At 37.3% G+C, this 14,301-nt stretch overlaps 1 protein-coding gene across 7 annotated transcripts in view; it reads right to left on the bottom strand.

Annotated features, from left to right (window-relative positions):
- Nucleotides 1-14,301, bottom strand: part of slit2 (slit homolog 2 (Drosophila)) — a 105,000-nt gene that overhangs the window by 83,517 nt on the left and 7,182 nt on the right. For all 7 annotated transcript variants that reach the window (XM_044115322.1, XM_044115315.1, XM_044115321.1 and 4 more), the window contains exon 4: nt 6,128-6,199. In XM_044115322.1, the coding sequence (XP_043971257.1) occupies nt 6,128-6,199 (72 nt within the window). The remainder of the gene's footprint in view (nt 1-6,127; nt 6,200-14,301) is intronic.

The raw sequence follows: 14,301 nt of genomic DNA, 5'->3' as shown, positions 1-14,301 counted from the left end.
AATCCAGACCTAATTAGCAATTGCAACGGTATGGTAACTAAAAGTGACCATATTCTCCCACCACACACACAAATATAATCCATATTTAAACACACGGAACATTTCTGAATTCATAATCATTCATATCCACATATTATAATGTGAAAGCTGTGACTTATTCTTGTTTCCTCTTACCAATCATTCCCTTAATTTAAACGGGTCCTTAATTTTAACTTAATTTCAACATGTTATCTTTTATTAATCAAAGTGTCAGGCTCTATTTTTCCAGTTTATTTTTAAGTTATGTAGTGAACCATGATTTAAGTGGATACAATCTGTCCCTTAAAACAAACAAACTCATTACAGATATTATTGGAAAATGACAGAAAATGTCATTTTCCAATAATGTTAAATTTTCTACTTCAGGGAATTTGCTAGTAACAGCTATCACTAATGGTTTTTTATTACAGTCGGATCCCTAAAGCATTTAAGAGTGACAATGAAGTAAAGAAATGTGGGATAGGTCTCGAATGCAAGGTGACCGACCAGAATTGCCAAAAGTTCACACTTGTTCTAACATTTATTACCTTTTTAAAGCTTCTGATTCATTTTTTAACTATAAAACAACATCTCCGTGGTGTTAAAGGTCTATTTAATATACCTTTAAAATGTTGGAAGGAGATGTGCTAATGAAGCTAAAGTAATAATTTTGCATCTGAATCAAAAATAATTTACACCTGTTGACCAACATTGGGTCATGAGGTCAGCTTGAGGTTGAACTTTCCTTGCTCAGCTGCACTTGCCTGCTCAGGATCATCAACCAAAGGTCACAAAACAGCTCAAACAGCAGAAATTCTTGTATGAGAACCGATTTCAACAAATTGACTTGGTTACTCTACATCAAATGTTAACTGAAAGCCACTATTTAAATCAGAAAAGCAACAGGAAATCACAAAGCAGTGTTTTCAAGAATCAGTTTTCTAATTTTTGTCTTTTCATTTTATGGACATTGCCTGGTTAAATATATCAAAAAATATTTTAAGAAAATAAGAAAAAAATATTTCACAGTATATAATAAGCATTGTCCTATTTAAAGCATAACATTAATCCTCTCATAATGTAAAATAGATCAGTAAGCGACAATGAATAATTAAATTATTGAATTTTCTTTTTATTTCCTTTGGGTTTCTTGCTAAATGTAGAAGTTTATCATAATTTTATGTTTTTATTTACTTGGTTTAAGTTCCACTTAACCACAGATTTGTCTGCAAATCTGTGGTTAAATCGTTTTATACATTCAGTTTTTTGCCTCATTAATCTTACCAAACATGGAGAACCAACATCTACTTTTATCAGAACATGGATCCAGAGAAACCCTTACTAGTTTATAAATTATGGATTACTTATTCTTCTTAAACATGGAGGACCAATATGTAGTTTTATACTTTTACCATTCTCTCTTTCCTTTGGTTTTGTAAAGCATTTTAAGCTGCATAGTCCTGAATATGTGCTATATAAATAAAATTACCACACTTTACCTTAAATTGACTTTGTATTGTGAGTTTGTTTTGTCTGATCTTAAACCTAATACAACAGGTTTCGTGAGCTAGCACAATTCTTGGTTAAAGTGCAGAACTTAAAGTATTGCCAGTCCATCTTATTTTACAGAGTCCCTCTAATGAACTGGCACAGTTTGATCTCCCACTAAAAGTGTCTCATTGCTCTCTTCTTTTCCCCTCAGAGCAAACAGTCCCAGCTGTGGTCCTCAGCCCTCCTGCTCCCTACACCAACTAGAGTCACACAGTAGCAGTACTATCCCTGTGTCACATTCAGACAGAAACACAGAGGACATTTCGGTACTTCCAGAACAATATGTCTCCAGATGAGTGTTTGTAATGGAGTCAGGGCCCTGAAGTGCTGCGAACGATGAAATGAGCGTCTAGTAACTGAGTTCTGGACACAGGTGTTTGAAAGGGCTATCATGAAGAGGATTCAGATCTCGTTCTAAATGTTCTCTCTTCTGTTCGTTTGCAGTAATACTATCAACAAGGAGATTTTTAAAAATATTTTAATTTCAGATTTTATTCCTTCATTTTCATTTAATTTACTTAAAAAAACCATTAAACCAAACAACTTCAAAAGGACCATGAATATCAAGTGAAAAAAGGTTTCTTTGATAGTTTGCAGTATCGCTTGTGACATACTAATATTGATGTTTTTATGGCATTCGACATGTAACCCATTGACTTTGACTATCTGTGGAACTTGAAGATATAGTATAGTAATACCTAATCAATAATTTTAGTACAAGACTACTGAAACCACTTTCTGACTCTGGTACCTTTATTAATTTATATTAAATTCACTTGTGGTTTACATTACTAATGTTAACAGCATTTAACTCACCAACAAATATTGCTGTTTTTTTCCTGCCAGCAACAGATCATTTGTCCTTCTCTCAGTTGTCTCAATATTCTGGTTCAACACGGTGTTAAAAAAAGTTAAGAAAGCTAATACAATATTATGTTGGTGCGTCAAATAAAACATCCATAGTTTTATTATGTTTTTCCCCAAACAAATATCTGACATCTAGACATCAGTTGTCAAGGAAACCGAGATTTGTTAGATTAACAAAAACAAGATATTTCAGTTTAAACCTTTTTAAAAGTATTCTTCAGGACTGAAACATGGACAAATATATCACTGCATTCCCTGATTTTCATTTTTTTGTTGTTTTTTTTAATCAAGGTAAGCTAAAAATATTCTTAAATGATTTTAAGAATATATTTTTAATCTACAAATTAATAGCTTTAATTCAAAGGTAACACCAGTGGGAGTTCACTTATAGGAGCAACCCAATTTCAATAAATAATTCAATATCAATTGTGATGTTTTGGAAAACTAATCTATCAAACTTATTATGTGAATATTTTTCTATTCAGTTCAGTTGACAGCAAAAATCTCATACCTTCACAACTGCATGTATTCAGGATCAAATCAATCTCAGTCATGTGTTTGTCTAAGCAAACAAATGTACAGAAATCACACCTGACCTCATTCGTACAACAACTCAGCTCTTAAAAGGCTAAACCACTGAGTTGTGCAAAGGTTAAACCCATACGGTACGCACTCACAAACACACACATCTCAAAGCCACAAAAAAATGAAAACATTTTCATAATAGCAGGTTCAGCAAGTGTTCATTTATAGCTGCACTGTTGCAAAACTGAAAGGCAGTCAAGTTAGCACATACCTTAAGCCCTCAATATGAAACCCAACAAGATTGTATTTCAGAGGTTCTCAGGGACTTCTTTTGTTTTCTAAAAGTGAACAGGCTAAAAAGTCTAAACAATAGCAGACAAGAAGTTTTTTGTTAGACAATAAAAATGTGTTTTAGCTTTCACCGAATGGTGTGTAAATGTCATTTTTCAGCAGTTTGATTAGTTTTTAAATTCATTTTTTCTGCGCTGATTTAATTTTTTTTTGTCAGTGAATCTTAGCTGAAATTAAATATTTGTACATCATCGATGCTGAGACAGCTAACATAAAAACGCTTGTAAGTGACATGTTGAGGAGCGCAATTTATCCGCGTTGTATTTTTACCTCAGCCCACACGCTGAGCAAAGTGCCAGCTCTTGGCCTTGAGAAGCACACACACTTGCAGAATCACAGACGCGCATGCAGACACACACCCTTAAACACAGCAGGTCAAGCCCAGCCGACCACGGCAGCAGCCGCAGAACATAAACAACTTTCACACACTGTGTGAATCAGCTCAGCATTTCAGCATAGCTTTAGATAAATATATTCAGCCACACATATAAATATATGCAACCATAATTACTCCCCGAGACCCGCAAATGACCGTGACGGGAAGTCAGTTCCCACAGTTTCAGCAGCGTTGCAGGCCCAGCCCAACAGTACTGGGAATCCAAAACTCGGTTCATGGAGAAGACTGGGACAGTCTGGAGAAGGTGCTCAATGAAAACAAACAGCGGTTTGCCGGGTTGAATGCAAACCAGAGCCTTTATGTGTGCAACTGAAACTATTTTATGGCGAAAAGGTAACCCAAGAGGAAAAACCAGTTTTGAAACATCTGATTAGACCAGACCTGGGCATTTTAAGGCCCGCGGGCCAGATATGGCCCGTTGGGCATGCCTGTCCGGCCCGCGTCCCCCCAGTCAAAACAAAACACCGTATTTTCGTGTGCATGCGACACAGCTGTCTTTTATTTTGAAAGGGCTTGACGCACCGTTTATGAATGCACGTACGTAAATGCTAACGCACAGCAACAGGTGATGCTAGCAGCCGATTACACGATCCCCACAAAATGTCATCTCACGGTAAAAAAAGAAAAGTTGATTCCGAATTCTGCATTTTTAACAAGGCATGGACAGCGAAATATTTATTTATTGAAGTCAAAGGCAAGGCCGTGTGTTTAGTTTGTGGTGCGCAGGTGGCTGTGTTAAAGGAATATAATATCCACCGTCACTATGTGACCAAACACAGAAGAGATACAAGAACTTTTCAGAGAAAGAGCGCGTCACTGAGTCGTCTGTACTCGTAGCCAAGTTGCAAGCTCAACAAACACTTTTTACAAAACGCCTGGCATCTAGAGGAGCTGCAGTCAAGGCAAGTTTTGTCATATCCCACAAGATTGCTAGGAAGAGCAAACCTTTCTCTGACGGAGAGTATATTAAGCAGTGCTAATATGTCCTGAGAATAAAGACGCTTTTGAGAACATCTCCCTCTCCCGCCGCAAACGTAACGAGAAGGATTGAGGACATCGCGACGAACCTGGTGCTGCAACTGAAAGACAGCGTGAATGATTTTGAGTACCGGTATTTTTCCCTGGCTTTGGATGAGAGCTGTGACATACGGGACACTGCCCAGCTGCTCATCTTCGCGCGGGATCAATACAGAATTCAGCATCACGGAGGAGCTGGCAGGCATGCGGTCAATGAAAGGGACAACAACAGGGGGTGAGCTCTTAGTAGAGGTAAATGCGTGTCTGGAAAGCTTGGGTCTGAACTGGGACAAACTGGTGGGCGTGACAACAGATGGGTGTCCAAATCTCACAGGAAAAAAAGTTGGTTTATTAAAGAGAATCCAGGACAAAGATACTTGAAGCTGTCTATTCCTTGTAGTATTTCAGTTTTGGTTCTTACAAGTTTTCAAGTCATTACAGTTTCATTTTGTAATTACATTTTGTAATGAGTTATTTTAATGTTACCTAAAGTGATATTAGTTTTGTGTGTGTACCTCTTTAAGTTTCTGCTGCATTTAAAGTACTTTGTGGTACTTGTTTTCCCATTCATTTGCATCTGATTGGAGGTACTTTTGTGTTAGTCCTTCAAGTTGCAGCACTGCAGGTTCGTCAGGCTTTTTCCAACACTTAAAACCATTTATTGCTCATATATGCAGTTGATCAGTTGATTAATATAACACACACCATTTCAATTGTGGAGAGATTAAAAAGTTAAAAATAAATTCACATGTGATATTTTTTTAAACTATTAATTTGATAGTATTAATTCTCACTTCAGCCAAACCACAAATTAATTTTTATTAATATTTACTGAATATTCTTCTTAACAAAAGAATATGATTTAAATATTTTATTACAACAAGAGGTATGAGAAAATGAATAATGAGTCAAGATTAAATTTGAGTCATTGCTGGATCGGCCCTCCAACATATTTCAGATTTTTCATGCGGCCCCCTGAAGAAATTAATTGCCCACCCCTGGATTAGACCGTCTTCTGTCGGCCATTCTCACTTTCTCCGCTCACAGACTAAAACACACACCTCTCTCCCAACGGGCAGCAGCTGTTGGGGTGATAATCTCCATTAGCTACTGAACTGGCTGCTATGGACAGTGCCATGCTAATTTAGTTTCTCACTCTCCTAACACCTTCATCCAACCGAGACCTCCAGCACAATGTCACAAAGAACTGATTTTTTTTCTTTTGCATTTTACATCGAATTCATCAAACCCACTGGACTTGAATTTGTTGGTGTTAAAAATACACAAACTCATTTAAACCATTAGCAATCTTTTGAGCTTTTTCACAACAAAAAGCTACAGACTTTCAATAGAAATTAAATGAGCGACAGACATAAGAAAAAAAATAGCAGGATGACTTACAGTCTGTGAAGCTTTGTCGTTCCCAGGAAAAGTAGCTCAGGAAACACGGCCAGATTATTCCGATTCAGGCGGCTGTAAAAATGCAAAACAAGATTAGATACCTGCTTGATACCTAACAGTGAGCTTAATATATAGATGTGGATAACTGCTATTTTAAAAAAATGTTTAGGTTTTCTTGATGCTAATAATATTGCTAATCATTTTGTTCAAGTTTATCAACTTCAAGGCACACTCTGGTTGTAGTTATAGTAGTCGCAATGCAGGCATGAGCTGGTCTTTTTGCATTTATTCAAAAAAAATTATTACAATTCCTCACAGATCTAAATTTAAAATTATTTGTATTCAACAAAGAAATCTGTTTCTGATTGGAAGTGAGACAGGAATCCCTCAAAAGATAACAAAACAATGCATATATGTACATATGTTGTGTACAATATACAGGTCTGGAAAAAATTACTGCACTGAACCCCATTGAAAACTTCCTGGTTTTCCATCAAATATTGATTTCTGAACTCTTCCTGAGTTAAAACATTAGTGTTGTTGTTTCTAAAAGAATATGAACTTGTTCTCTTTGCATTATTTGAATGTGCTGTACTATCTTTTTTGTTGTTTGGACCATTTCTCATTTTCTGAAGATAAATACTACATTTTTGCTTAGAATTTCAGAGACATTTCGTCAGTAGATAAAAGAATAAAAGGATAATGTTCATTTTACTCAAACATTTACACATAAAAAGTAAAATCAGAGATCAAATCAAATCATTTGAAGTGGTCACCTATTTTTTCCAGAGCTGAATGTACTAACATTTTATCAGTTGTTAAATCAAAAGTAATTTTTCCCATTACATCAATCAAACCCTTCTTCTATTGCTGACCAACTTTTTGCACTTAATCACTCTCATCGGCCTAATATTCTCTATTAAACTGAGATTCTGGCTCAGCCACTCCAAAATGTTATGACAAAAAGAACCAACATCTATCCCAAAGTCAGGGGTCATAGTTCTTTCCAATGGTCATTGGGTGAGGTGGAGTACTCCCTGGACAGACCACCGGTCCATTACAGGCCAACACAGAAACACACATCCACGTTCAAACACACTCCAAAGACGACAGTCTTGTTTTTGGACAATGGAAGAATCCAGCAAAACTGTCAAGAACATGCAAAGCTTCTTGCAGAAAAAACCCAGACTAGAAATCGAACCTCTTTTTGCTACAGGGCAAAAGTACTAACCGTGTCACTGTGGATCCCCTGAAGAAATTTATTGTTCAAATATAAAAAATCACTTTGAACCTAAGTTTAATGGAGGTATGAATAATTTTGGGATTACCTGTACATTTATGCAGTTTCCCTTGCTGAGAAATAACAAAATCACAGCTGTCACAATGATTGAACAGTTTCCTCAAAACAATTTCACCTGGCTGGGTTTTGCAAAAAATAACAAATGCAAAACTAATGGACACAATTTCATAAACGCATGTACACTCCTTGGAAGTGTACATCTGAAAAAAAAAAGTTATCCATGATTAAATGGGTTGAGCAGAGCCGACAAACAAACACTAAACCTGCGAAAGATGAAGGGAGGAAAGGGGGGAGAAACGCGAAGGGAAGGGGTTCAGCTGACGGGGGCGATGGGGACCGTTATTTCCACAAAGACGAGGGAGAGGAGACGATGTGGGAAAAACAAACAGGCAGTCTGGCTGGGCTACCGAATGTGTGAAAAAGACCCCACTGAGTAAACAAGGCCCTCACAGGGGAAGAACCCACAACAACTCATCATCACACTCACACACACACAGAGAAGAGTTGAGAGAACTCAGGCGAGTTTAATAATCTGGGTGCGATCATTTAACCCCGGTTGAGAGGAGTGAAGAGGTTTGTGTGCCAGTTCATGTTGGTGTGTGTGGCCGAGTCTTAAAGTGAGTCAGAGCAGAGTAAGGCAACAGAGTGACACAATGAGAGACTGCCTGCTGAAACAGTTTAACCCTGACACACACACACACACACACACACACTTACACACAAACACGTGACAGGGCCAGCAACGGATGCTCTCTGGACTGCTACTGGACACAAATAAAGGGGGGAAAGTAAATACGAGAAAAACAAGAATGAGTTCAAATTGAAAGAAAACCTGCTAGAGGCTGAAAACAACGACATCATTCAACAGCAAGAGCTACGCTGGAATTATTTAGATCAAAGCATTCATGTGTTAAAATGGCCTAATCAAAGTGCAGCTCATATTTAAATTAAATGAGAGTTCATATGAGTACAGCTGGTAGAGATATACCACAGAAGACTTCAGCTATAACTAAAGATTAATTCTGAGGTGAGAGTACAAGTGCATGCCACACTTTTCAGATTTGTAAGAATCAGAAACAAACAAGTTCAAATGCTGGTGTAAGGTACTGTATTTAAAAAAAAAAAAAAATCTTCAAGTTGATACAACAAAACACCGACTCCATTCAAGAATTTGTAGATCTGCCAATTCTCCTCTGATCAACTTTTTCCTTTTCCAACCTTTGTGTTTCACCTCTTTTTACTTCCAAATGAGCCAACCTGGACTCTCCTTAAATAACATCACACTCCCTGCATCCGTCTTCCACCCCAGAGTGCACAGACGTGCAAAGACACCCGCGCACATGCACCGACATCCATGTTCCACCGTTACATCAGAGGCTGCTTAAATATTTAACGGCCAGCAGAAATGATGTATCTAAATTATTCACCAATCTTCCGCTAACGCTCGCTCTCGCAGCTAAGAGCTCCACATGGTCCCAGAGAGAGAGGCCCACTCCCCTCTGCAGCTCCTGCTTGGCCATCAAAGCCCGTTAGTGGACTAGACATCCCCCTGGGAGGGTGTGTGCTGGAGTGGCGATGCCAGAAAGGTGGTATGAGCTCATCCTCTTAAAATAGTCTTACAGTGCTGTCAGATTTGGAGAACCAGATAATGAAGTAAAAACACCGAAATCAAATCTTGTCTTATTCCCTGAATATCGGGGGGGTTCAATGAGTTTATTGATCTGATGAAGTATTGATCTGATACCTTTTTTTTTTTTTTTTTTTTTTACAGTATATAGTAAAACAAAATATTAGATTAACCAAACAAATGGATATTTGAACTTTACAAATTTGCTTTCTCCTGCTCACAAAAACTTCCCTGAGGTCATGAATTCTTAAATTTAATTATTGATAGTTTCCTCTTTAATAAGATGCCTTTCATCTGAATGAGTATTCAATAATGTAAAAGTATCAAAAATCTCCCAATGATACAGAAATGAAATGATACATTCACATCAAGTAACTCCACTAACGGTTTTTTAGTACTGACTTTTTGTTACATTTATTAATTATTGCAGTTTCTGTCAATTCTTTTGCTATTTCTATGTAATGTGTTGTGATACATTTTTCGACCCCTAAATACAAATAATTTCTTTTCACAGTTTATCTTATGCCATAGAGGTCTTGTGGGAACGCATTCAATCCGTTTTCAGTAAAATGGAGCATAATTTTAATTGCCTCTAAGGGTACCGACAACCAATGTATTTCTATAACTTGCTTAGAAAGCTAATAAATGTTTCTGTTTGATTTTGCTATGTCACAAAGATTGTAGTGAGCAACTAGTTTCCCAGCAGCTGGAGAGCAGAAATCATGTTGCATTTCCTTTTTCACATATTGGATTTATAAAGCCTGGAATGTACCTTCAGACCATTGCTTTACTTTCTGATAATTTTGTTATAGGCGTGTTTATATAACCAACGATAAACAGATGTTGTATTAAGTGAAGTATTTGTTTGTGCAGCCGTCATGGATGAGACCATCCAGTGTTTTGCTTTTTTTGCATAATCTGGATCATAGGTTTCTTCTATCCTGACCTAAAAATACAATACTACACACTAAAACTGTGACATCAAATATGAGACGAATTTTTAACATTTCTTGACTTCAGAAATGTTAAAAATTTCTGAATTTTTAACATTTGTTTGAATGAACAGAGGTTCATTCAAACAAACCTCTGCCTAAACTCTTCCAAATAGTCATGAGTGGAAATGGGAATCTGTTAGTAATTATTCATGCCTTTCAATGAAACCATCCATAAAACCCCCATGATGCTAAGGTGTAAATGTACTGACGCATACAAAACTGGGAATTTAACAAAAAATTCTTTATCTATAAAAAAATGCAAATACAAAAATTAAGATTCAAAATCAGCTAAACATTTCCTTTTTCTTTCGCTCCAAAAAAAACAACAACAAAAAAAAAAACACGGCATGCACTGTCAAAAACTGTATTGCTCCATGTCTTTGCAATCCTTCTGCCATCAGTGTTTTTTCGAATACAATATAAAGCTCAACAGGAAGTAAGCTTTTCAAAATAAAACTAAATTTCACATTAAAACTGGCCTGAACAAATATTAACCTTCTTTACTAAATATGACAAAATTAAAAAACAAAGTGTCGTACAGATAATTTAAACATTTATTATTTATGGCTCTAATAGGTCAGGTTCACATAATTAGGATTATCTCTGTCATGTAACATTTTGATATATGCATTTTTAGAACTTATTTAATCAAAAGAGATCAGTAAAGAAGAACTAGTTTATATTAGAAGTATGAATCTAGCTAGGAATGTGAACTATTAAGCCTGTTGGCTGAACTTAAACAAGTGTTTTTAACTGTGAACTTCTTCTAAATTAAATATCTGTAAAATTATTTTTCTATGACAATTAATGTGTCCACAAATAATGTTGGCACTTACATTTCACTTGTTTTATAATATTTTTTGAGAAAGATATTGTGCAACAGATGACAAGAACTATTTGCTCAGTTGAATCACTTCCTTTTCCTTGTTCAGAGCTAAGTAGATGCATTCATTTAAGAAATGCTTTCAGTTTTAGTCATTTAATGTTTATTTGAACACACAAAGCTCAGCCAACACCGGATACCTTGGGATTTTCCTTCTGTGTTGTTTTGCGCTGCCTGTGCCGAGCTGAGCCTCTTTGTTTCTCAACCTGAAAGAATGTATCTTTGTCTTTTCTGGGCGTGTGCATGCAGATGTAGTAAACAGCCACTTCCATACTCATTTGTCACTTGTCAAAGTCTGGCTGAAAGTGAATGAAGACTGAGTAGCCAGTGGTCTGAGGTGTGAGAGTGACTCCAATGAGTTAATGTCACACTGCAGCGTGGCGATAATCCTCACAGTCATAAACAGATGCTAGGAGGCCAGTAACCGCACAGTAAACACACTCATTCTCTCTTAGGCATGTATACAGCGCCACGACGGTGTGCCGAAGCCTGGAGATGCAAATGAAGTCATAAATACGCCGACACGTGAAAATTGAGTAGCTCAACAGCACAACTCAAGATTCTGGGTGGGGAAAAAAAAAAAAAAAACTACCTCAACCATCATGTATGACACTGAAAATGCTGTTGAAGCTTTAAAGCTCGTAAAGAATATTTAATACACACAGACACATGCAAACTTTTGTGGATAGCTCAATGACTTCACCTAGAGCCACTTTAAACTAACTATCTGATCTGGTTTTCCATCTGTTCCAGGAGTATGTACTGTTGCCTCACAGCTGTACTATCTAAAATGAACAAAGATCCATTATCTGGCAAACACTTACTCCATCCTATCTCACAATCTCCTAATTTAAAGTTCAAGTAAGATGAAATCTTTGCCTGTAAACACAGATATGCTGAGACCTCATCTTATCACCTGACCGTCAAATTCCTTTGCTATCAGCCAAAAATCCAACATCACTGTAGGGCTCTTCCTGTAATTGGTGCGTGCATAGCTACATGGGCAAAATGTGCAAAAACTAACCACAGATGTAAATTATCTACTTTAAAATTTATCCCAGCAACACTATTGTAATTTTCAAATATAGACTTTAGAAGAAACTTTATTAAATATCCACTGAAATTAGTTTTTAAGGAAACATACACATTGAACAAAATATTAAACCTTTAGCTGCTCTGCTTTTTCACGTGTTATTAGCTGGCATTACCTGATTAGTTGGTCAGGCGTCTTTATTTCAGAATTATTTCTGACACATGAATAGTGTTGTGCAGCCACTGGTGGGGAAGGGCATTACAGTGTACACTCTAGACTCCAATCAGGCTTAGAAATTCTGGTCTCTGACAATTTTTAAGGGTTCTCATTAGAAGCTCTTTAAAGAATAAAAACTCTGAAGGAAATTTTAACATTAAATTATGTCTGTGTAACCTGAGGGTGCCTTTTTGAGTGTTTCACACCTAATGGTCCTTATGTGTGGAAGATTTCAAGGTTCCCTGCTCATTAAAACCAGAGTGAAAAGGATGTAATTATTCAAACAACTTTACAGCTAATCATTTAGCAGTAATTCAGGACTTTTCTCTGAAATCCACCATCTAGTTGCAATTCAGTTTTTTTTCAGGCTTGTACAAAACAAGCACGAGATTTACCACTCTAGTTCCTGCTCCCAAATGTCCTTTTCTTCAACCTACTCTAAAACCTTTCTTTAATAAAATTTGTCAATTACAAGTTATTTGAAAAATGGTTTTTTCCTGGCTGCTATCCTCATCTTCTTACTACTTTTAATTATTGTTCTCTTTTCAAAGCACGTGGACTCTTTAATCTCTCCAAATTTAAACAGAGGTGATGCTTTAATCCTTTAACATGCAAATGAAAGATGTCAGGATCAGGAGCTCCTCTCTTTCCTATTTTATAACCTCAGGGTTTGAGATAGGAATTTGTGACATGCCTACATAAACAGAACAATAGAAGGAGAAACCCAGATGGTTGACAACGGTGCAAAAACATGAGAAGAGGTTAAAGAATGAATGACAGGCGAACGGAAGCGTTAGAGGGTTTTTGGGGCCCCCCAAAAACCAAGATAAAACCAGTACTGACAGAGCAGCCTTGCGTAAGTGAGTGCCTCTATGTGAGTGTATGCATACACACATGCGTGTGTTTATATGTGTGCATGAGTGTGTTGTGACATGCCTGCCTCTCCCCCAACCCCAGTCTAACCCTCGTCCCCCGAGACAACAGGCCCACACCTGACCCAGCCATGCACTGCTTGGCCCTCCAGAGCCAGTTGTAGAAAAGGATGAGAATGGGAACTGTTTTCCACCCCTGTGGGGGGCAGTCACTGTGGATCCATCAGCCCAGCTTAAGGTCTTCTACTCTGGGTAGCGGTGCCCAGCAGGCCCCTTCTATCCCCCTCCAGCCCCCAAAACGACAGAGGCCTTTGAATTGACCCCCGGACTCCAGACTCCAGAGACGTGCCTTTGTCTGGCATCTGTGGGGGGGTATTGATGACTGACTCCATCTTTGTGTTTGTGAACATGCCAATCTAGAAGCATTGCATTACAGCACTATGACAGGACAGCCATGTTGTATGACAACATGTCATTGAGGAGACGTAGCGTTGCTATTTGAATGAACATGTGCTTTAAGCTTCTGTTGCATATGGATGTATGACAGAAGACATTTACCATATTGTACCATCGCTTTATATCATGGATTTTGAGTCAGATTTCTTTCTTGAACCCAGGCCATACACAGTTAAAATGTTTCCTTCTTGTCCACTACTCTGTGCAGAAATTTCTAGAGCTGCATTGCCTGCAAGTGAAAAACTAGCACATTCCCTCTAATGGTCCATAAAGCTCCCCGCTCTTTCAACAAAGAGCAGCAACAGAGCAGAGAAAAGAAAGGCATGAGACAAAATCAGTCAGGAAATCATAATAGACCATCCGCTTCATCCCCACAACCTTCAAAGAATTTAACCAAAACAGCAATCAAAAAGATAAAATGCTTTCTTTTGATTAGTACTTGTTGCATATTACTTGTGTGTATGTGTACAGGGGAATGCAGGTATGCTTTTTGAATAAAACGTTTAGATTGTAGGCTCCAGAGAACAGTTAGACTTAGTAAAATGAGTATTAAAACTCAACACTTTTGCTGAGTTAAGCTTCTCACTACATCTCTAATTAATAAGCACGACATTAAAAGTGAGCAAACCAAAAAAAAGAAAAAAGAAAGTGTTTCACATCAGAGTGGCTCTGAACCCAGTCATGGGCTTAGAGTGAGAATTATTGGTATCAAAATCTGTGAGAAAATAGTTGTGGGTCCACCATTAGAAACTTTTTCATCTGCAACCTATGTAAGCTTTTTTTATTTAGTTA

The sequence above is a fragment of the Gambusia affinis genome, linkage group LG04 (genome assembly GCF_019740435.1).
Source record: "Gambusia affinis linkage group LG04, SWU_Gaff_1.0, whole genome shotgun sequence".
Taxonomy (NCBI): Eukaryota; Metazoa; Chordata; class Actinopteri; order Cyprinodontiformes; family Poeciliidae; genus Gambusia; species Gambusia affinis.
The sequence above is the reverse complement of the archived record's forward strand: the minus strand, read 5'-3'. Positions and strand labels throughout refer to the sequence as shown.